Source organism: Coccinella septempunctata, chromosome 6 (genome assembly GCF_907165205.1).
Source record: "Coccinella septempunctata chromosome 6, icCocSept1.1, whole genome shotgun sequence".
Taxonomy (NCBI): domain Eukaryota; kingdom Metazoa; phylum Arthropoda; class Insecta; order Coleoptera; family Coccinellidae; genus Coccinella; species Coccinella septempunctata.
Window position 1 is genome coordinate 10,370,281 of NC_058194.1, and position 22,570 is coordinate 10,392,850.

The 22,570-nt window shown below is 37.2% G+C and overlaps 2 protein-coding genes across 6 annotated transcripts in view; one reads left to right on the forward strand and one right to left on the reverse strand.

Annotated features, from left to right (window-relative positions):
* LOC123315826 overlaps positions 1–22,570 on the forward strand; it is a 164,008-nt gene that overhangs the window by 101,812 nt on the left and 39,626 nt on the right. For all 5 annotated transcript variants that reach the window (XM_044901698.1, XM_044901697.1, XM_044901701.1 and 2 more), the window contains one exon: positions 16,497–16,814. In XM_044901698.1, coding sequence (XP_044757633.1) covers positions 16,580–16,814 — 235 coding nt within the window. In that variant the 5' untranslated portion in view covers positions 16,497–16,579. The remainder of the gene's footprint in view (positions 1–16,496; positions 16,815–22,570) is intronic.
* Positions 10,038–10,475, reverse strand: LOC123315961. The gene has a single exon (XM_044901870.1). The coding sequence runs from the start codon at positions 10,473–10,475 to the stop codon at positions 10,038–10,040; it is 438 nt and encodes a 145-aa protein (XP_044757805.1).

Below are 22,570 nucleotides of genomic sequence, written 5' to 3' on the forward strand. Positions count from 1 at the left end.
AGAAAACTAACATGTATGTTGAGTCCGATGAATGAATATAGAAAAGAGTCAATGAGAGTACATATTATAAAGAGTAGACCATACCAAATGAGTAGACACGAGTATTCGAGCCGACTTTCCAGGGTGGAGCTTAGGTCGAGGCGTATCGAGCAATATCATTGATCGCTTAACTAAAGTTGAGGTGTTCACATCCTGTTCTGCAGAAAACAGCTACATCCAGGGTCCACCCTGGAGAATATGAGGATTCATTCATCTGAAACTCAACAACAGTAATTAGTCATATGTACTTCGAGGTGATCAGAAGAGTTGTCATAAAAATGATTAAACTGATTCTAATAATAAAGAATATTATGAGTAGACAATGAATCAGCAATCATTTTTATTGAGATGGACTTGAGAAGTTTCAATCCTGGTGCTACATACCCATTTTCACGTGAGAAGATATGTCTGAAAATCTATATAAAATATAAATATAATAAAATATATAGTTCTGAGACGACAATGGTTCGATTTGACTTGAGTAGACATTTCAATTGAGCAGTGCTAGCAAGGATTCGGAATCTATTTCTAGATTCTGAATCTCTTGCACGTGGACTAATTTCATTACAATGAAATTATCATGAAAATGGTGTAATTCATAATTTTGAGCAGTCTGAGAGTACTTTACCTTATGAGATGAACAATTTAGCACCAGGATTGTGCGAGAAGACTTGAAAATTAAGAACTAGAAGAGTTGAACGTAAAAATGAGGTGTTATAAAATCACAATGATAGCAGAAAGAGGTTACTTCTACAGAGCTAACAAAGAGAATCTTAAGAAAAATGTGTAATTGTGTAGGTTTTTCACTTCTGAAAAACACGGAAAGTGGGGCCGCTGCGTCGTTCAACCAGGGCACCGCCGAATCGGGGTACCATACGTGGCCACCGGAGCTGGTCAGGAGCGTCGACTAGAGAGAGGTCGGAGGGGGGCTTCGCTCAATTTTTAACAACTGGTGACTTTAATTGCCCCGATGCCGATTGGACTTTTACTGCGATGCCATCGCAGAACTCGCCCTCCTTGCCTTATGCCGACTTCGTTCACAGTTCCGGTTGCCAACAGGTCGTATTTCAACCAACTAGATACAGATCCGGTTAGACTTCTTCACTTCTTGATCTCTTTATAGTTTCTGATCCTAACATCATCTCGGGAATAAATTATTTTCCACCTTTGGGGAAATCTGACCACTTGGTGTTGACAACTGAAATTCAGATACTCGTTTCTTCATGTGATCTCAGGAAGGACAAAACTTTGAGATTTATCGACTACGATGGGGTTTCTTCTTTCTTCCCATCTCAATTCTATCGACTGGACTAACATCATGAATTATTCAGACATGGATACGATGTGGAGCATATTTCTGAAAAAACACGAGAGGCTGTTTCAGCTATCGAGCAGATAAGGATTGTCCGAACACACCCATTAAAACCGTGGATCAATGAGCGTATTCTACACCTCGTCAGACAGAAGAAATCTTTGTGGAGAAAATACATTCGAAACAGAAAAATCCTGGCAAGTTAGCGAGGGACCTGAACGACACTGAAAATATTCAACTACTACTACCTGGTTGTAATAAGAACATCTGCAAATTTTTCTCGTAGAATATTCAACAAAATCAGAGATACCGTAGGAACTTTCTGAATCGATGTTTCTTTCAGAAAATTTTTCCCGAGGGCAAAATTCGAAGTTCTGGGAGGGCAATTTATCGGATTATGTAAATTTTTCGATCTTGAAGTTTTACGCCATAACTGGATCTAGGCGCTCTCAGTATTTCGCAGGGGGGAGCACCAGCGGAACTTCGGGAGGCGGCAGTGCCCCTCCCGGAAATATACCTGAAAGAAACACTGTAGTGAATTTACTGAATTCCGTGGATATACGGAAATTATCGATGTTGATCGCCTGTCCTCCCGATCCTTCAGAGAGAAAGTCTCTCTAAGGGGGATGGGGAGACCTTGCAATGTTGAACGGAGTTGGAGAAATTATTTCAAAGCAGTTGGCAAAGTTTCGATCGCATATGGCAAAATTTCTATGTCTCTACGACAGTTTGCAAAATTTTAAAGCAGTTGGAGTTGGACAACCGCCCCCTTTTTTCTCCACAAAGTTTCGAATGCAGAAGTCTTACAACGCGCGAGTTGTACAACAATTGAGACTCAAGTAACGAAGGCCCGACTCAGATGGAGCGGCCACATTCCGAGGATGCAAGACTCAAGGCTCCCCAAAATAGATCTATATAGCGAATTCACTGAGGCAGCTCGAAAACCAGGAGGCCAGTATAAGCGGTTTAAGGATACACTACATCAATCCCTAAAATCAGTTAATGCCAATCATAACTGGGATCAACTAGAGTTAGACAGGTCACAGTGGAGGTCTTTGGTACACAGTTATAATGGAAACTCGAGAAGGATACAGCGGCGGCCAGATCTGGTTGGTGTCGTTGGTGACTATCAATGCCTGGAGTGTGGTAGGATATGTAGGTCACGGTTGGGTCTCTACAGTCACAGAAGAGCACACAGTCGCAATTAGCCTTGAAAAATTATAAGTCTGTTCGCACTTTTTTTTCCTTTTCTTTTTTCCCTTTTTTGGTCTTTTTGTAGATTCATTTCCGGCAACGGGATACAGCAATAAATGAATGAATGTATTTTGTGTCAGTCTGTCAGTGTTCAATGTTCTATAGTCTGTATGTAGTCTATGGTTGTGTTCGCAATAGGGAACTCTAACGATTCGTCAGAATTAGCTAAGCGATCGTTGCCGTGGGGCACACAAGCTTTTCCCTCCATTGATTCACATGCTGTTTTGGTCGAGTATTGTATGTTGTGCCTTTTCTTAGAAATAAAGTTCTTCGATAGTGATTAAACTATAACTTTCCCAGAGATGCCTCTTAACAGTGATAATAAAAAGCTTTGTGTACCCCACGACAACGGTCAGCTGATTTTGACAAATCGTTAGATTTTCCTATTATGAATGATGACATTCTGAAGCGCGCCCATTCAACCATTTAACATGACGATCTTTCAACCTTCAAACGAATCTGCACTTGAGAAAATTATAAAATTGTATACATTAATGTGGTTCAAATGTTTCTGTTGAAAGCTGGCATTCCAGACTTTTTCCACCAATGTCTTACCTATATGACGAACTCTACCGCATTATTTTTATGAAGCCAGCATTTAGAACGCAACCTCACTTTGTAAGTTTTATAAATGTACTTATACTTCTGTAGATTAATATTGGAAATTGTTTATAGCTGCTCCTGATGAAGGAATAAACATGTTCCGAAAGCTCGAGCTTCAGAAAAAAGAGTCTACTTGTTTTTCTTGATTGTTCCCCCACTATACCTAGATCCAGTCTCATCGAATTTCAGTCGATATTGCCTATCAGATTAATTTCTTTAACATAACATTCGTTATTTTATCGCTTCCGTGAGCTTTTCTCTTCTTCGAAATTCTAATTATTTCCCTGATTTCATTTGGCGATGTTGGTTTGTCTATTTCAGCAGCTGCTGGTAATACATCCATGTCTTCATCATTTTCTTCAACCAGTTCTTCCAAATCTTCATTATCGTCGTCTATCCTGTAATTTATTCTCGATTCTCGTTCGATCGAGTCCGCCAATGCATCTGCCTCATCAGTATTGGTATACGCCATTCCTCTTTCTCCGTATAGGGATGGAATTTTACTATTTTCTGCTCGTAGGCTTTTTTTCAATCTCCATGCAGAATAATCAATTGTATTCAGTTCTTGAACCCTTTTGTTCCATCTGCTTGGTTTCATGTCTTTCAGGGCATTTTTCAGAACTTGGCTATGAAGGTTGAGGTTCCTTCTTTTCAGATCATTTTTATTCATCCGATATATTCTTCTGAGTCTTCGAGTTTCTCGTATAAGATCTTTTACTTCTTTAGGCGTATCGCCATGCGGATGACTTGGTGCTGGTCTCTTCGCTCTTCTCGTGCTTTTTTCGTAAGCTTTCAATATAATCTCTTCCAGTTTACCAACCGCACATTCCAGGTCCTCTGGAGTGCTTATTGTTGGAATTTCTGTTATTTCCAATTGTATTAAATGGTTGTATTCAGTCCAATTGGTATATTCTTTTATTTCCATCAGTTTTTCTCTTGGTTCTTCTCCAATTGTCAATTCCACGGGATTGTGCTTTGAGGTTCCATCTTCCAAAGTTTCAATCGAGAATTCTTGAGTTATATTTTTTAATATCGCGATATCTACTACATCTGGTATTCCTATACCAAAAGCAAGATATGTCGGTAACTCTGGTCCAATCACTGAATCACTATGGCATTTTGTTTTTCGGCGAAATCCTTGAGTGTTTTGCCATTTCTATTCTCTGTTCTGCTGTTCCATAATGGGGATTTAGAGTTAAAATCTCCGATGCAGATTTTCGGGTTTGTTCCTTCCAACATGTTGTTTAACTCTTCTTCCAATACATTGTTTGTAGTGGCTTGTATGTCGAGGTAATTTCGAGTCTTTGACGATCTAATTCGGCAACAATCGTCACTATCTGTTTCTCCTTGTGTTTCGTCGGATCTACTTTTGAAGTAGTGTTTCAGATCTGTTCTCACCAATATTGCTACTCCTCCTCCGGTGTTTGTAGTTCTTTCTCATCTATATATTTCATAATTCATGAAATTCAGTCGTCTTTTCCGGTTTATTCTTGTTTCCTCTAGGGCTATAATATCAGGTTGTCTCTCTGATATTATTTCTTCTATCTCGGCTTTCCGAGTGTTGATCCCGTTTATGTTCCACGAGATTATCTTGAGGGATTTCTTCCTAATATCCGTCCATTTATTCAGTTTACTGAATAATGCTTGAGGTTTTTTCTCCTGGTCTCTCTAAATTTTCAACATTATCTGGTTGAAAATTTTCTCCGTGAAGATATCTAAATCATCGGCTGATTCAGATATCTTTTTCTTCTCCTGTTGACTGTTCACAGCCTGTTTCATTGGAGGCTTCTTCTGTTCTTCTTTTTTCTAAACCGGTTTTGGAGTCTCCCTCTTCTTTTCCTGTAAGTTTGGCCTTCGCTACTTCCTGATTTTTTTGATCAGTAGTTGTTGTTTTTGTTACCGGCTTTTTCTGTTCAGCTGGTTTTCGGGAATTCTTCTTTTTGGTCACCAGCTTGAACTCGCTACATCCTTTGTAGCTAGCTGGATGGCCCTCTTCTCCACATAAGACATTTCTCTTCACCTTTTCTGGTAAGTGTGCAGTCATTGCTGCTATGGCTTCCTGAGCACGCATCTCCACGGGAAGGAGCATTTGTTCTGTGCATGTTCGTACCTTTGGCATCTGAAGGCCTGAAAGTCCAAGCCAATGGGCTTGGAATTTCAGGCCTCTTTTTGTGTTCAACCACAATACAGTGATTGTAGAGATGCTTCGCTTCGAAGATTTCTTTTTTCTGGGTTTTAAGCAGGTAGAGAGCTATGGGCTTCGCCTTGTTCGATGTCATTCTGGACACCTCAACGTCTGATATTCCCTGGAATATCAGGTCATTCTCAATCAACGCAACATCAGCGTCGATTGGTAAATGTCTGATGACGGCATATATCTTCTTTTTTTTCCTCCATTTGGTAGGTAAAAAATTCCATGCTGTTCGAAAAATCTGGTAATTTTTCTATGATCATCTACGGTTGACGCGATGATTCTAATACTGTCTTTAACTACGGTTGCGCGGCTTTAATTAAACTTCTTGGTATAGAGTGCTTTAGAAATCTCTACCTAATCTGAGGTGCTCATCATCGTGATGGGTGAGATTTTGTCTTTTCTAGGCACTTCAGGTGCTTTTTTGGTATTTTCCTCGTCTGACGAGGAGCTGTCTTTACGCGCGCGTTTAGATGCGGGCAAGTTGCTTGATTCCTCTTAATCTCAGAATTGTCATCATTTCTCGCTGCCGATTTCGCAATTTCGGCAAATGTAGGGGGTTTCGGCGCTGAAAGCTTACTTATTTCTTTTTTCGCTAGGCGGAGTTCATTTATCAATTAGCGAATTGTTTCATTCAGTATTGCGATTTGAGTTTTCATTTGCTCGTTATCCTCTCGTAAAGTAGTCTGTCCTTCAGACTCATTTTTGCTGAAGCCATCGACTTTTACAGAAGCTTCCATGTAGGAACCCTCATTATCCGATGTCTCCGACATAGCTAAACGTTTTTAGTTTTTACAAAGGTGGTAAATATCAATGAGAGGGAAAAAAACGAAAACCACCAATTATTATATAGAAAAAGTCCCACCGGATGTCATTTGCACAACCAACGATCTTTCGATCTGAGCTGTATACAAAACTCATTCACAAAACTCTCCCGAATAATCAGTATTCAATCAAATTCCTTTGTCGTGAAATCGAAAAATCACTCAACACGTCTACTCGCTTCGACGTCTCGCACTGAACTGTCAGGTTTTTTACAAATAAAGTTTTCTTCAATATGCAATATTCGACAAGCATGACGCGAGGTCGCGGAATTTGCTGTACGCAATGTACTAATAAAATCGATCGCTACGATGATTCTATAGTGTGCAAATTGTGCCAATAGCTATTACATAAAATGTGCTAACTTATCACTTGAAAGCTACAATAAACTCCGTGAAAATTGTGACGATAAATGGACCTGTGAGAATTGCCGTCAAATAAGTGACAAAGCGACTAATTTCATCAGTCGAGAAAAACAGACCACTGAATACCTGCAATCAACAATGGACTTTTCCAAGTTGAGGGAACAAATCGTCGCTGATATCAGTGCTATTTTCTTCAAAGAGATCAACGACTTGAAAACTATCATATCAAACCAAAATAAACAGTTAAAAGAACTCTCATCAGAACTACGTTCATTCAAAAAACATAAGAACCTCATCGCTGCACCGCATGACAGCAATACACCCAGCAATCAATCGGTTCGAAAAATCCCCGATGATTCATCTTTATCTTTGGCATCGGTATCACTGAATATTACACTGCTTGCATTCCGAATAACGAAATTCCAAAATTAAATGAAACCTTGACCGGCGATTCATGTGTAACTGGTGAGAATTCCTCCGAATGTAATACTGTCACTAAAAGAAGAAAACTTAAGAACCCAAGAAATTCACCTGATGCGAATCCTATTTCTCCGAGAATTCTTATATCTAAAACGACGACAGTAACCTAAAAAATTAATAGGCCTCTGGTTGGTACACTCAAGTCGAACATCCTGCATGTAGCACCTAAAAAGCAGTTATCTTACCTCCACGTATCACGGCTCAGCCCAGAGACTGAATTGCAAAATTTCTTCAAACAACATATACAGAATGTCTCTTGCGAAAAACTTAATTCGAAACAACCGGAGTTGTATTCTTCTTTCAAGGTATCACTACCTACGGAATACTTCAACACAGTTATGAATCCTGAATTTTGGCGAGAAGGAATTGTTGTGAATAAGTTTTTTATAAAGTGACATCAACCTGTGGTCACAAGCTGAACTTTAAAGCTGATTCTTAACCGCTTCAAACATCCATTGCCAATAATAATTGCCCTAATGCAGAAAATAAATTCAAATTGCTACAATTAAATGTCCAATGCATTTCTAACAAGTTGGAAAATCTTGAAATTCTTTTCACCGACGAGCGTCCTGATGTCGTTTGTATTTCTGAGCATTGGTGCTGTCCTGAGGCGATCCTAAGGCGGATCGGCCACCGAATGCGAAGTTGCGCGAAGCTGAGCATTTTCAGTACTAATATAATTGACAAGCTACGAATCGAGTGACGTAACTCGTGATTTAGCATTGAAAAAGCTCAGCTTCGCTCAACTTCGCATTCGGTGGCCGATCTTCCTAACAATGACCATTCCGGGATACTACCTTACTGATTTCTACTGCTGCCCATCAAGAGTTTACGGTGGATCTATGGTCTATATCCGGGATGGTGTTCAAGTGAAAGAATGGGCAAGTTTCCTAAAACTCCAAAATCGAATTTAAAATTATGGAAAAGGGTTTCCATAGAAATGGAAAAGGGTTTCCATAGAAACCCTTTCCATTAGTTAGCCAACACGTAAAAGATTCGCTTCAAAATTCAGAAATTTCAGAAATATACCCTTCGAAACTTCGAATATGTAAAAGCTTGTGACGTAGAATGCCTTAACTAAAGTCTAGTAATTTTTGTTAATTAGACAACAGTGGAACAGATCAAGAAGATATAGAATTCTATATCTACACATTTCAAAAAATTGTTTCTCTAATCTCTGTCTATATATTCTTAAAAACGATGACATTTTGTGTCATATTTTGATATTTCTATGCACTGTTTGTTTTCCTTGTCAAATGTGATCACCAAACTTGATATTTATTAAGTCTATGATGATCATAAAACTTTCATGACCTTTATTGATTCGACAGGCGTTGCCGGATTGTGAAAATGACGTAGAATATTCATAATAGAGCACTTCTGAAATCAGAATTTTCGTAAGTGAATGCAGACAATACGCAATATGTTAAAATTCTAAAAAAATATATTTCGATATATTTGAGTTATATAATATAATGACATATATTTTGAAATTTAGGACAATACCCCATTGTGCGTGTCGCGGTTCTCCCAAGAGATGCAGTTTGAAGTGAGTGGGACAATAGTTCTCGTCCAAAAAGTCCGCTTGGTTGTTCTCAGCGTGTACCGACCATCCTCTGGAGATTTCGGAATATTTTCGAATGCAATTTCTACGACTTTGGACTATTGTAGCGGTTTAGCCGATAAAATTTTTGTTTGTTCCGGTTTGAACGTCAATCTGCTAAATAATAATTGTCCTAATCTTAAATTATTTATAGATCTACTTGAATGTTTCAATTTGCATATTTCTTCTCGAGAACCTACTAGGATCTTCACGGACATTACAGGGCACACATCCGTATCAAAGTTGGACTATATTCTGAGTAATGTAAACCTGTCCGTTTGTACCACCGAAGTATATGAAGCTTATTTGGGCGATCACCAAGCTCTTTCGCTTGAACTTCGCATTAGTCTCCTGCCAGTGGCCAAGCATGCGTCAAAGTTGGTCAGAAATTTGAGTCAATGTAATCTCGACGACTTTGTGTACCGTATATCTGTATGTGACTTTTATGGGATGTTCTGGATGTGAATGGATGTTTCGGTGAATTTGCTGACGTGATTCAGACGACATTTGAGATGGGTTGTATCAAACTTTTTATCACTTACCTAAATCATTGCGAAGTCTTAAGTTGAATGAATTTAAAAAAGCAGTTAAAGTTATTTTAATTAGTAGATGTTATTATTCTGTTGCTGAATATTTTTTTGATTCTTGTGAGTAGTTTTCTATTTCGATTTTGTTTTTTCTCTGACTTGTCCTATACATGTATTTGTCTGACAGGATAAATAAAGTATTATTATGACTTTAGCCCGGGTGTCCACTGGAAGCGTATTCGACTGGCTACACGCTCACGCGAAACGAGCGTTTGTAGCCGCTACAAAACAGGCGGCGCGACGCTACAGAGGTTGTCCACTGGAGGCGGCTTCGTGCGTTCAATTCAGTGTTGGAGCCGGAGGATCGTTCTCAATACAGTATTGCTTGTTGTTTGCGATGGCTACAATTTTTATAGCCAAAATCAAATCGAGAATTCAACCATTTCTACTGTCAACCGAAGAACAGACCTTATTCGACCTTCATTCGACATCATGTCGTCGAGTAAGAAAGTTGGAATTAACGAGTCTCTGCAAATATCGATACCTGAATGTGGTATCTGTAAGCGAACTGTTATTAAAAATATTGTTAAGTGCAAAATTTGTACCAAAGTTTATCACCCTAGTTGTGCTAATAGATACAAAAAATGTTGTGACGAAATTATCGCTAGTCAAAGTGAATCTAATACGTGTGAAACATCCCCAATTTCGGATATTACTGGAAAGTGTATTACAGTTGAGTCAACACATCAGGACCTTCTACTCAAAATATATATATATATATATATATAATCGATTCCCTTCTACCATGAAATGGTGTAGGGTATAATAACAAAAACAAATATTAAATTCTTCCCTCGTAAACGAACTTCGACCATTCCTTCTTGTTGGTTGTCATCTTCCTTGCTCTTTCCCAAGTTTGTCCCCTTTCTCCAATTATCTTCCCCATTTGCTTGTCCCAGGTAGTAACCGGTCTTCCGCGCCTTCTTTTTCCCGTAACCTTTGCTTCCCATACTTTTCTAGCAGGTCTTTCGTGATTCATTCTATTCAGATGTCCCCACCAACTCAATTGTCTCTTCTCTATAAAATCCTGCAGAGGTTCTATTCCGATGTCTTCCCTGATAAGATCGTTTCTCACCCTGTGCATCCTTGTTATTCCCTTCACTTTTCTTAGATATTTCATTTCCATTGCCTGCATCCTGCTTTTCTGTCTTCTATCAAGTACCCACGATTCGCACGCGAATGTAAGTATTGGTCTATAAATCGCTTTGTATACATTCATCTTAGTACTTCTTGATATTTCTTTCCTACTCAGGAAGTTCTCATTCATGGCATGGTATATCTTCAATGTGCTTTCCAATTCTACTCAAAATAATTTTTGAATTAGAAGCCAAGAACTCTTTATTGGTTGAGAACAATTCTCTCCTCAAATATAAAATATCTTCCCTTGAAACGGAAATAATCGATAAGAACAATGAAATCGAAAACCTTAAAAAACAAATCAACATAATTCCAACTGTTATCAATGGAGATGATGAATCACCTGCACATATTCTACCGGTGAGTACGGGAGATGAAGTAGAACTCTGTCAATATAACACGAATCTGTCTACCACCAAAATCGCAAATTCGAATGCTAGCGGTAATTCCCGAACTGATTCATCTGTTAAGAAACTACGATCTACTGGTGAAGCTACTCATTCTGAGACTGTTAAAAATTACGATCAATCGAATCAGAGATCACAAACAACACAAAGTAAGGGAGATGACTGGAACATTGTTTCACGTAGGAAGTCAACTAAACGTAATCGTTCTCTCGTGGTCGGAAGTGGCTCAGGGGATACTTCTGTTGAGGGGATAGAAAAGTTCAAAGCTTTCCATGTTTCCAATCTGAAACCCGAGACTACAGCTGAAAATCTTCAACAGTTTTTAAAAAGTAATTTCTCCGAAGTGAAATGTGAGAAACTTCAGTCCAGGTTTCCCGAAAGCTATTCCTCATTCAAGGTTCTCATTCCATGTTCAGAGTACGAGAAAGCACTCAATGGGTCGAATTGGCCCAACAAGGCTATTATAAATCGTTTTTTTTTTCAACCGAGAAAGGCCAATCGTCCTCCGGACCGAATGGTTCAGGGAAACTTGCTGTCTCCTCGCACATTAGAGAAGAATTAACGATAACCCCAATGAATGCCCAAGGCCTGTCTAATAAACTGGATATTCTCGAGGTCCACGTCAATGAAAAAAAACCGGACATTATCAGCATTGCGGAGCACTGGTGTAGTCCTGAAAATATTAGAACAATGGTTATTCCTGGTTATGTTCAAGCTGATTCATATTGTCGTCCCAGCAGGAATCATGGAGGATGCACAATCTATGTGAGAGAGGAATTACCCACAAAGAAACTGTCCGTGTCGAGATACTCTGAGGAAATGGTGTTTGAAGTGTGTGGAACTATAGTTGAGGTTATGAAATCCAAATATATTATTCTTAGTATTTATCGATCTTCCTCAGGTAATTTTACTTCGTTTGTTGAACATTTATCGTACACACTTGATCATGTTTCCAAATCAGGTGGCATAATGCTTGTTTACGGAGATGTGAATGTGAATTATTTAAAAGATGAATGTCCTAATCGAACTGTATTCTTAGACCTACTTGAATGCTACGATTTACATATTTCATCAACTGCTCCGACAAGGGTTTTCACGGATGTCAATGGCCACACATCCACCTCCAAGCTTGATTACGTCTTGACCGGTGGGAATTTTCCCAAATCAAATGTTGAGGTCTACGAGGCTCATATTGGTGACCACAGAGCTCTTTCTGTTACGTTTCCGTTGAGTTTCATTCCGGAACATACTAATTCACATAATGTGGTCCGGGATCTGAGCCCGCAGAATCTCGACAATTTTTGTCATTACATCAAAAATTGTGATTTTCAATGTGTTTATTGTTCTTGTGATGTTGATGAATGCTTTGGAGCATTCATATCTCTTATTGAAGGAGGTTTTCTGAAATTTTGCCCATCAATTATTTTAGGTTCTAATCATGCTAAATATGAGAAACTATGGATCACTCCCGAGATTCGTTCGGCGAAGTGCAACTTGAATAATCTTTATTGGTTGTATAATAACATGAAATGCCAATCCACTTACAATAATTATAAGAAAGCTAAATCCTCATACTACTCATTAATTAAGGAAACAAAATCTAGGTATTATAATAATTTGATTGAAGCATCTGACAATAGAAATAAAACAGTGTGGAGTATTGTGAATGCCCAAACTGGCCGAACGAGCAGAGGCTGCAAGCCTGTCGAGTTGATTGTTGATGGAGCATCTTATGTAGACCCAGAAGATCTCGCAGCTATATTTGCTGGATACTTTTCCTCAGTAACTGAAAAAGCCTTGAGCGAACATTATGGTTCTTGCTTATCTAGCGTTTGTACCACCTCCTCAATTTTAAATTCTAATTTCTTCTTTCTGCCAGTTTTGGACCACGAAGTGATCAATGTAGTAAATTCGTTGAATAATAACAAGTCTTCGGGAATTGATAATATTTCTGCTCGTCTATTGAAAAAGATAGGAGCAGAAATCGCACCTCATTTTGCCCATATCATCAATATATCAGTGAGTTCAGGCGTATTCCCTAATCTTTTGAAGAAGGCCATAGTTTCTCCCATCTATAAAAAAAATGACATTCATGATATTGCTAATTACCGACCAATATCTGTTCTCAGTGTCTTCTCCAAGGTGTTCGAGAAAATTGTTCTCAACCGTATGATGAACTATTTGGACAAGTTTCATATATTGGACGGTGCCCAGCACGGTTTCAGGGCAGGTCGCTCAACTCACACTGCAGCTTTATCTTTCGTTGGGTTTGTGCATGATTGCCTCGATAAAGACCTCTTTGTCGCGGGACTATTTTTCGATTTGTCGCGAGCTTTCGACACCCTCCCCTTCGAGTTTCTAATTGATAAATGTTACAACATTGGGTTCTGAGGTATATTTCTAGCATGGATTCGAAGCTATTTAGAAAATAGAAAAATCCTTGTCAAAGTCGGCAACTCTTTTTCGCAAGAAGAAAATATTAACTTGGGCGTACCTCAGGGATCCGTGCTGGGACCGCTTCTGTTTTTGTTGTTTGTCAATGACTTGCCGGCTAATTTGAAGAACGCGCTATTTTTGCTATCGGGTTTCACAGATTTCAACTTTCTTTTGAATGTGATAAGACTGGTCTTGTTTGCTGATGACACTTCAGTCGCGATAACTGCCAAAACATTCGAAGAATTGCAGACTCTATGTCAACTATTGGTACAATGTTTTGTAGACTGGTGCCGTAAAAATAATTTGATGATCAATGTTGGCAAAACAGAATGCATTCATTTCCAAAATAGGAATGGAGACCTCAATAGGTTGACATTACGGTTCTCGGGTCACGTGATCGAAGCTAAGCAAAGTACCAGATTTCTGGGAATCTACCTGGACCAGAATCTGAGGTGGTGCTCTCATGTAGATCATGTCTGCAAAAAATTAAATTGCTCTTTCTATGCCATCAGTCGAGTTAGAAATCTGATTCCCCTTCAGTCACCAATGAATGTGTACTACAGTCTTGTGTACAGCTACATCTCCTATAATATAATGTTATGGGGTAACTCGACCGATGTAAGTAGAGTGTTTATAACTCAAAAACGGATTCTGCGCATGATATTCAATATCTCACCTAGAACTTCATGCAGGCCTTATTTTAAGAATCACAATATTCTAACGGTTGCATCAATATTCATATTAAGGTGCCTTCTATACGCTAAAGAAAATGAGGACCATTTTGCAAAAGTGTCTCTTTATCATAATTATAACACCAGAAATGAAACAATTATGTCCATTCCAAAGCACAGAACTGCTAAGTTTGAGATGTCCCCTTTGTATCAATGTGTAAAGCTTTTCAATCATCTTCCGAAAGAAATACGATCGCTTAGTTTTAAGGAATTTAAGAAAATAGTTAAGTCTAAACTTTTGGAAAAATGTTATTACTCAGTTTGTGAATATTTTTCTGATAAAATGTGATTGTTGATTTATTGACTTGTCCTATACATGTGAAATGTCTTACAGGATTAATAAATTATTCTATTCTTATTCTATTCTATATATTTCCCAACTACTACTGAATGAATCGAATTTTATTTTACTGACAATGCGATGAAAACAACGAGAAACAATTCTTCCAATAAGTATTCAATTGTTTGAACGACTCATCTAGAAAAACTATCCAAGGTTTCTTTCTCAGCTAATTTTTTGGTGACCAAAAATGCGTGTTTTCGTTTTTTTTTTTCGATTTTATCTCCCCTGGAAAACTGAATATAAACAAAGCTCAATTTTTTTTATTATAAATCACTAAATTCTTGATAGAGGCGGCGTTCCTCAACCCGTTTCCATATTAGAGTATATCAATGTTGAGCAAAATTTCAGAGATATTGTCGTTGACTGTCCATGAGCACGAAATGGTCTATGACGTTTTAAATCTGAAATCTTAACGAAAAAATTGTATTTGTGTAATGAACGCGTGTTTTCAATCGATGTGAAATTTAATGCTTTACAACTTTTTTATACGTTTTTATACTTCTCTCATATATAAGCTGCTTTCAAAGATTTTTCCGAGAAATCAATATGAAATAAAACATTTTAAAATGTTTCAGGAAATTGTCCCTTTGGGATCCATTAGTGAGAAAAAGTACACACTTGATCTCATTCGACGTAGAATTCAGTACTCTATAGCTTTTCTCGCAAGTAATCAGTCGATACCCGTATTTCTTGAAGACATAAACAAAAACCCCATTTTTTTGCCGCCAAAAGTTATGCTCAATTCCTTATAAGGAAAAAAGCCAAGATGATTTAATTCGGTCACTGATGAAGCCATTTAAGCAATAGAAATCTTTTATAGGCACAAAATCTTTACTGAATCACAATTTAACCGGACTGAAATGAATGAGCCAACGGGCCTGCAGGCGCTACACTCGCTACAGATCCCATTTCAGGCGGATCGCGCGTACGAGCTCGTAGCCGCTTGAAAACGCCTGCTCGAGTACGCTTCCAGTGAACACCCGGGCTTAGCCTTGCGGCTTTCACACTCCTCTCCAGAGGAACATTCACTTATCCCAGATATCAGAAGGATTAAGCTCTGTTGGAGCCCTTTCCAGGTTTTCGGGCTCGTGGTAGTGGTCGGGTTCGGGTCGCTCCTCGGCTCCCTGCTGTAGGTTGGATTCCCGCTCCACCCGTACTTCCTGTCGGAGCAGACGGTGTTCCTCTGAATTTCCCATGTACTTGCGTACAGTTGTCACCGTTCCCAGCAGTACCGCCTTCTGCATGACTCTATAGATATTTTCGTCCAGCTGAAGTTTCCTCAAGTTCTCTAGTAGTTTCTTCGGTATCAGGCCTGTAGATGATATGACAATAGGGATGGTCTTGACATCTTTCAGCTTCCACTGTCTTCTGGTTTGCTCCTCGAGATCTCTGTACTTTGAAATGTTTTCAGTGTGCCTATCTAGAAGATTGTTATTATTTGGAATCGCCACATCGATGAATAATTATTATTATTATTATTATAGACTCCATACTTGCACGACTGGACGGAAACTCCTCCTTCAATCTCCACGCTACGGTTCGAAGGTCCAGGACAGACCCGAATACATTTTACTGACCTCTTATGCTCACAAAGTGTCACATCGTAAACACGATTCAGAAATTTATATTGATATATTTTTTCAAATTGTGAAAAACATTTCGAACAACCTCAATCGATTGTTGGTGACTTTTTTCTATTTCTTTTATTTGTTCATTCTTTCTGAAAAGCACATCTGTTAATCATTCTTTCATTTTGATGTTGTACACTCTGTTTTGGGTATTTCATTACCTATTTGTATTTCTTGTACAAATAAACGAATATGTACAGGGTGGGTAAAATTCATTGTATACTAAGTTACTAAGTTAACTTATTACTAAGTTATTTCAAGAACTATAGCAGCAAGAAGAAAACGAATAACACATTCTCTACCTCTTTTTTTCTGAGTAATCCAAATCTGAAAACAAAACTGCCATATCATTTCTAGATTTTGAGTAATAAAAAAAAGTTGAAAATTGCCATTTTCATTAATGCTGAATCAGAAATAGATGCATAAGAAAAGTGATTCAACAATCAGTAATTCCGATCACCGAGTATTTAGTAGACCCAAAATGAATGCATATTTCCATTTCTGAAACTCTATCAGTAACTCGAAATATGACGTGTAATTTTTATTTAATCTTTGCAGCACCATCACGGTCCGATTCACGACTCAATTCAGATGTATGATACTTCACAGAACATAGGTATTATTACTTTGTTCAAAACGAAATGGCGAAAACAGAACACAGAACAAAAGAAGAAATACTAGATGTAATGGACATAGAGGATACTTCAGCCTTACGTGATACTATTTCAAACTTCGAATTTGCTAAGGAGCTAAAAAATCAAAATTTTTATCATAGTCCACTGCCGGATCGAATTGACCACACCGAGTTCCAAAGAAGACAAATGATCGGTGACAATGTTCCAGGTTTAGCTTTAGGAGACGGTGATTATGCTAATGGTAAGAAAACATATATTCAACTAGGTAGAAAATATTTCATTTAAGCCCAATTTGGGTTAATTTTCATCATATTTTTTTCATTAGCCTAGGCAAAATATGGTTTTGTTTCCTCAAGACTCCGAACAACATAGTTATAGTTCTTATTGAATTCGAGCCTCTTAAATTATAAATATAAAATAGTAGGAAATAGTCCTTCCTTATTTTCGCTACATCCAACTATTTTATCCATCCTGTACGATAAAATCCTCCTCGGCTTCGTCGATTGCAGAGAACGGATAAGCGAACATTGGTAATAAGAGATTTACTCGAAATATTGAGGTTGTTGGTATTTGTTTTAAATATGTAGGAGTTTTCCATACTCTCATCTTGAGTCATCGTTGAAGACTGTGAAGAGAAATTGTCTGTGTTTCCTGGATGATTGGAAGTTTTGAATTTTTCAAAGATTGTTACATGTTTAATAAGAATTTCAATCTTATCATGGAGTTCCATATTTTCTATTAAGACATTTTCTCATTTGTCTATTCCTGAGACCAATATCGGTGAGTGTGCAATAGTATATTATTATTTAACGAGCGGTAATGTAGGTCATAACTCACGCAGATGAAGTTTGCAGCGCGAGCCGTAGGCGAGTGCTGTAATTCATCAAGTGAGTTATGACCATTACCGCAAGTGGAATACTATACTTTATCTACGACATTAACAATAAATAGTAATCCAAAAAGAGATGACAGGTTTTGAGGTCTGATTATGAAGAAAACCAATTATGTATAGGCCGACGTTTCGTTTATTTTTATAAACATCCTCAGGGCACTAGAAAAATTACAGAGAGCTTCGTGTTATGACTCAACCGAAACAAGAAATTTGCAGGCAAAATTACAAGGACAATAATTCAACAAATGGACTAACAGTATTACAAAAACAATTAAAAAATTTCAAAAAACGACGTTAAAATTAGATAAAAAAAATTATTTATATACAAGTCAACAAAATATGGGGTGTATAAAAGGTAAAGTAACAATAAATCACAAATAAATTACTTACAATACTATATGATTTTCCTTGTCAAAAAATACGCTACAGTAATACAACAATGAACCAACTCACTTGACATAAATGTATTCATTATTCGGCAAGCCAACGAGAGTGAATAAGGAAACTGACTTGAACCAAATGCGTAACAAGGGTGACAATATGTTTACAATTTCTTCATCATGGATATAAGAGAATAATATGCTGCATTCAAATTTTCAATGTCAGTTCTTCTATTAACAACATTAGAGTCATTCTTGATTTCAATCATCTCGTGTAACAGTCTCTTTCTTAAATTTGTTTGCTTGCCAAGGACCTCCGCTTCATTAAAATTGAAAACATGTAAAAAATCTCTACTATGTTCTGCCAGAGCCGTACAGCCCTCTTTAGATTTCAGTGGGTTTACGCTATTTACCATATCTCTATTGTGTTCAGATAGTCGAGTTTTTAAGTAACGTCCCGTCTGTCCTATATAAGTCTTTGTACAGTTCGAACAAGGAATCCTGTATATTACGTTAGTCAAGAATTCCTTAGGTGTCCTAGCTTTCAGTACCGAATAAAATCGCTGTCCCACAGTATTCTCAGGTTTTCGAACAATATCAATTTCATCCGTTTTAAGCACCCTCCGAATCTCCTCAGAAACATTCTCGATATATGGTATTTTATAAAAAATTTTGTTACTCTCATTAGTTCGTGTGTTAGAGCGAGAATTTACATTATAAAGAATCTTTCTTATCAGACTTAATGGATAATCATTCGCTTTTAGAATATCAGTTACCTTTTTTAAATTTTCTTCATGGAACCTCGGATGAGATAGGTTAAGTGCTCTACGTTTTAAATTATCCACAATATTAAGCTTCTGAGAGAAACTATGTTGAGAATTAAAATTAAGGACGCGGTTTGAGGATGATGGCTTACTATACCAGTTGAACTCAAGATGACCCTCGTGTCTAATCATTAGGGTATCAAGGAATGAGATCTGTCCACAGCTTTCAACTTCAACAGTGAACTGCAATCTTGGATGTATGGAATTGAAAGCAGTTAAAATTTCATCTGTCCTGTCATTGGGTATGGATGCAATTATGTCGTCAACATACCTTTTAAAGAATAAAACACGGAAGGATAGAGCACCAAGGGCTCTCCCCTGTATATATGACAAAACGATGTCCGCTATAATAGGTGCCATGCAATTACCCATACCTATTCCAAAAATTTGCCTATAAAAACTACCATCGAATTCAAAATAGCTGTTGTCGACACAAAACGAGAACAGCTCAACAAACTCGTCAAGTTCAAGCTGTGTATGAGGTCGGATCATTGACCAACGTTGTTTTATGAGGTCTATACATAAATCAACCGGTATATTTGTAAAAAGTGACTTGGCATCTAAAGAAACCAATCTATACTCTTCTGGTATGGGTGTACCAGATAACTCATTAACAATTTCAAAAGAATTTACGACATGTTTCTCATCCCTTAGGAAAGCATTAGATAGTAACTGCGATAAAAACTTGCTTAAATTATATAATGGGGAGCCAACAAAGCTAACAATCGGTCGAAGGGGGAAGTTTTCTTTATGTAATTTTGGTAAGAAATATATTTTGGGACTAACTCCACTATTACATCTAAGAAAACTATACGTCTGCTGGTCAATATGAGATGTCTTATATAATCTAGAGACAATCTTGTTCAACTTGTTCTGTACACTTATGGTTGGATCTGAAGTTAACATCACATAAGTCTGTGCATCATTGAGCAACTCCAACGCTTTATATTTATAATCAACCTTATTCATAGCTACAGTAGAGTTTCCCTTGTCTGACTTCAGAATCAAAACATCATCATGAGATAGAAGGAATTGTTTAGTCTTCTTAACATTTTTCAACAGAAAGTCATTGTTGTTGGTTCTATTATTTTTTATGTGATGAATGTGATTGGTTATTATATTAATGACCTTATTCCTTTTTCATTTACAATGTTATCGTCTGTGTTCCGTGTAGACAGAATATATTCAACATCGATAACAAGTTGCTTAAGTGGGAAGTTACTTATATTATATGGTAAATTGAATTTATTACCTAAACCTGAAATACTCTGGGCATCAAGTGGAAACTCTACATCACTAAGATTGACAAACCACTTATCATGAATATTTGTTGATGTTCTCAATTCATGAACACATTTTAGAGCCAATAATTTTCGAATTTGACGTTTCTTAGATTTAGCGAATTCTCTATTGTGAAACTTAATAAATAGTAAGATACAAGTACAGAGAAAGAACTTTATAGACAAATCTCAATACTTATCTATAACAATGCTATAAAAATTTTAGTTTAAATTTTCGGGCAATAAATTGTATGGCAACATTAGAAGGTTGTCTTATTTCTGGAGGTGCACATAATACTTCATCTTCATTTTCTGAATTAATTCTTTCCAGCAAAATATTCACAATAATTAGGTATCAACTTAAATTCGAAACGTCAAAATTATTCAAGTGACATTCCTCCCATCAATAACAATAATGGACTGTTCCCTTTCGGCCAATCGACTTGTAGAACAAGCACAGGGCCACCCTGATATTCGGTTCGTAAAGAATTCCAAGAATCTTTTCCGATTTATGATAGTGAGTTATAGTAGCGAGTTATTTTAACTCACGTTGTTTGTTTACAAGTACTATTAATTGCTCAAAAGCAGTTGAATAATGAATATATAATTTAATAGGAGTAGATAAAGGTAATTCAAAGTGCGCTGCTAGTGTAATATCACATGAGTAGACTCACGGGCGTAGCCAGGGGGGGGGTTTTGGGGGTTCAAACCCCACCGAAATAATATAGATACATAATATTTGTTTCGAAGAGTCTCACTTTATATGTCAAAATCAGAAAAATTTCATTTCAACCCCCCCCCCCCCCAAAACTCAACCCTGGCTACGCCTATGTGACTGACAACAGTGAATTAAGTTTTGAAAACTGATTAAATATACAGGTTGTTTCACGAAAAAGTGACCCCGTCTCTAGGATAGGTAGAAAATAGAAATAATTGGGGTTTTTCCAGAAAAAAAATTTCGAGACAGCAGCCATATTCAAGTTGAAGGGCGTTGAAGAAAAAAAAATTACGAGACTGTTTTGAGCCCTACATCCCAATTTTTTAACATGTATTCGTTTTATCGATGGTGCAAAAACATTTTGATTCACATAACTACTATACTGCATACTATAATTCATTATCAATTATTATTATAATATAATTAATAATTTCACCATTACCGACCATTACTTTATATCAGCATCGGTTATTACTTCATAAATTTTAAGTCAACATATTCCAAAACGGGTCGCAGTATCGAGTTTCACCAAGAGTACCATTTAGGTGTAAAATTTAATGATGTTTAAGTTCACTTGAAATTATAAACGATTTGGTACTAGAAGTCCACTAGTTCTTTCAAAGGAAGGATGGTCTGATTACACCAGTCAGAAGTTCTACAGTGAAGCAAAGCTTCCTTGTTATTTTTCATTCGAAGGTTATAATATATTTAAGCTGATAATTGTAGTGGGTACATTAAATTCACTGTCTCTTGCCGATATTGCAAGAGCCAATTGCTTGTCGATAGACCACCGGATTCTGAAAGAATGGTCCAGATTTATATCGAAAATAATGATTCACATTTATTTCGACTGTTAAGTCTAGTTTTGGGCAAAAAGCGAACGACAACTTATCTTTGAAGTGGTTTCCTTCCAACCAACAAAGCTCTGTGATTTGTGAGGTAGAGAAAAACGAATTGCAGATTTGGAAAGAGCAAAACGGGAGCAAAACGCAGATATCCCACATGAGCAAAACGAACAGACTGATGAGCGAAACGGAGCAAAACGAGGGCTTTCGATCGACACCAATATCGGAAAGATCCGTTGAGGTGCCCTGCTAGTGTAGTATTACACCAGCAGGGCACTTTTGATTATCTATATCTCAGTAAAGGTAAGTGGTAGAGAAAAACTAGTTGCAGATTTGAAAAGAGCAAAACGCAGATATCCCACGAGCTAAGGTGAGAAAAAAAATTTTTTTCTTCTCCAAAAACTCGTAAAGTATAAATGAGCAAAACGAACGGACTGGTGAGCAAAACGAGAGATTTCGAATGATGCCAATATTGGAAATATCCGTTGAAGTGCCCTGCTGTTGTAATATTACACCAGCAGGGCACTTTGAATTGTATTTTTAACATTTCAATTAGGGGTACAAAAATTTTTCTTAACGGTAAATTTCGGTACAAAACTAGTACAAAACTTAAGCATCAAAAAAAGGTGAAAATTCAAATTTGGGGGGAGGGGGGGCTGGAGAGTGCCGTCATAAAGTTAGTAATTTTAAAATACCAAAATGAAATTTTGCTCGTCGTTAGTTACATGCATGCATCAATTCCTCAACTCACTTCTAAAATTTCAATTCAAAATGAGCATAGTTTCTGTAGAAAATTTCTCGAAATGTATTGAACCTTTTTCATGCAAACATATTATACTGATTATGATGCCTTATTTATCCAAATTGGAATATGTTGATAAAAACGAATATATTTTATTAAGCTTGTTTGTATATTCAAATATAATAACAACAATATCTATCAAAGGTTTCAAGGACCACTATTTATCTACAAGAAGAATAGGATATTTCATCTGCGATGAGGTTTTCGATTTTGCTCCTCAACCTCAATTTTTGGACAACTTCGTTTTCCTTGAAAT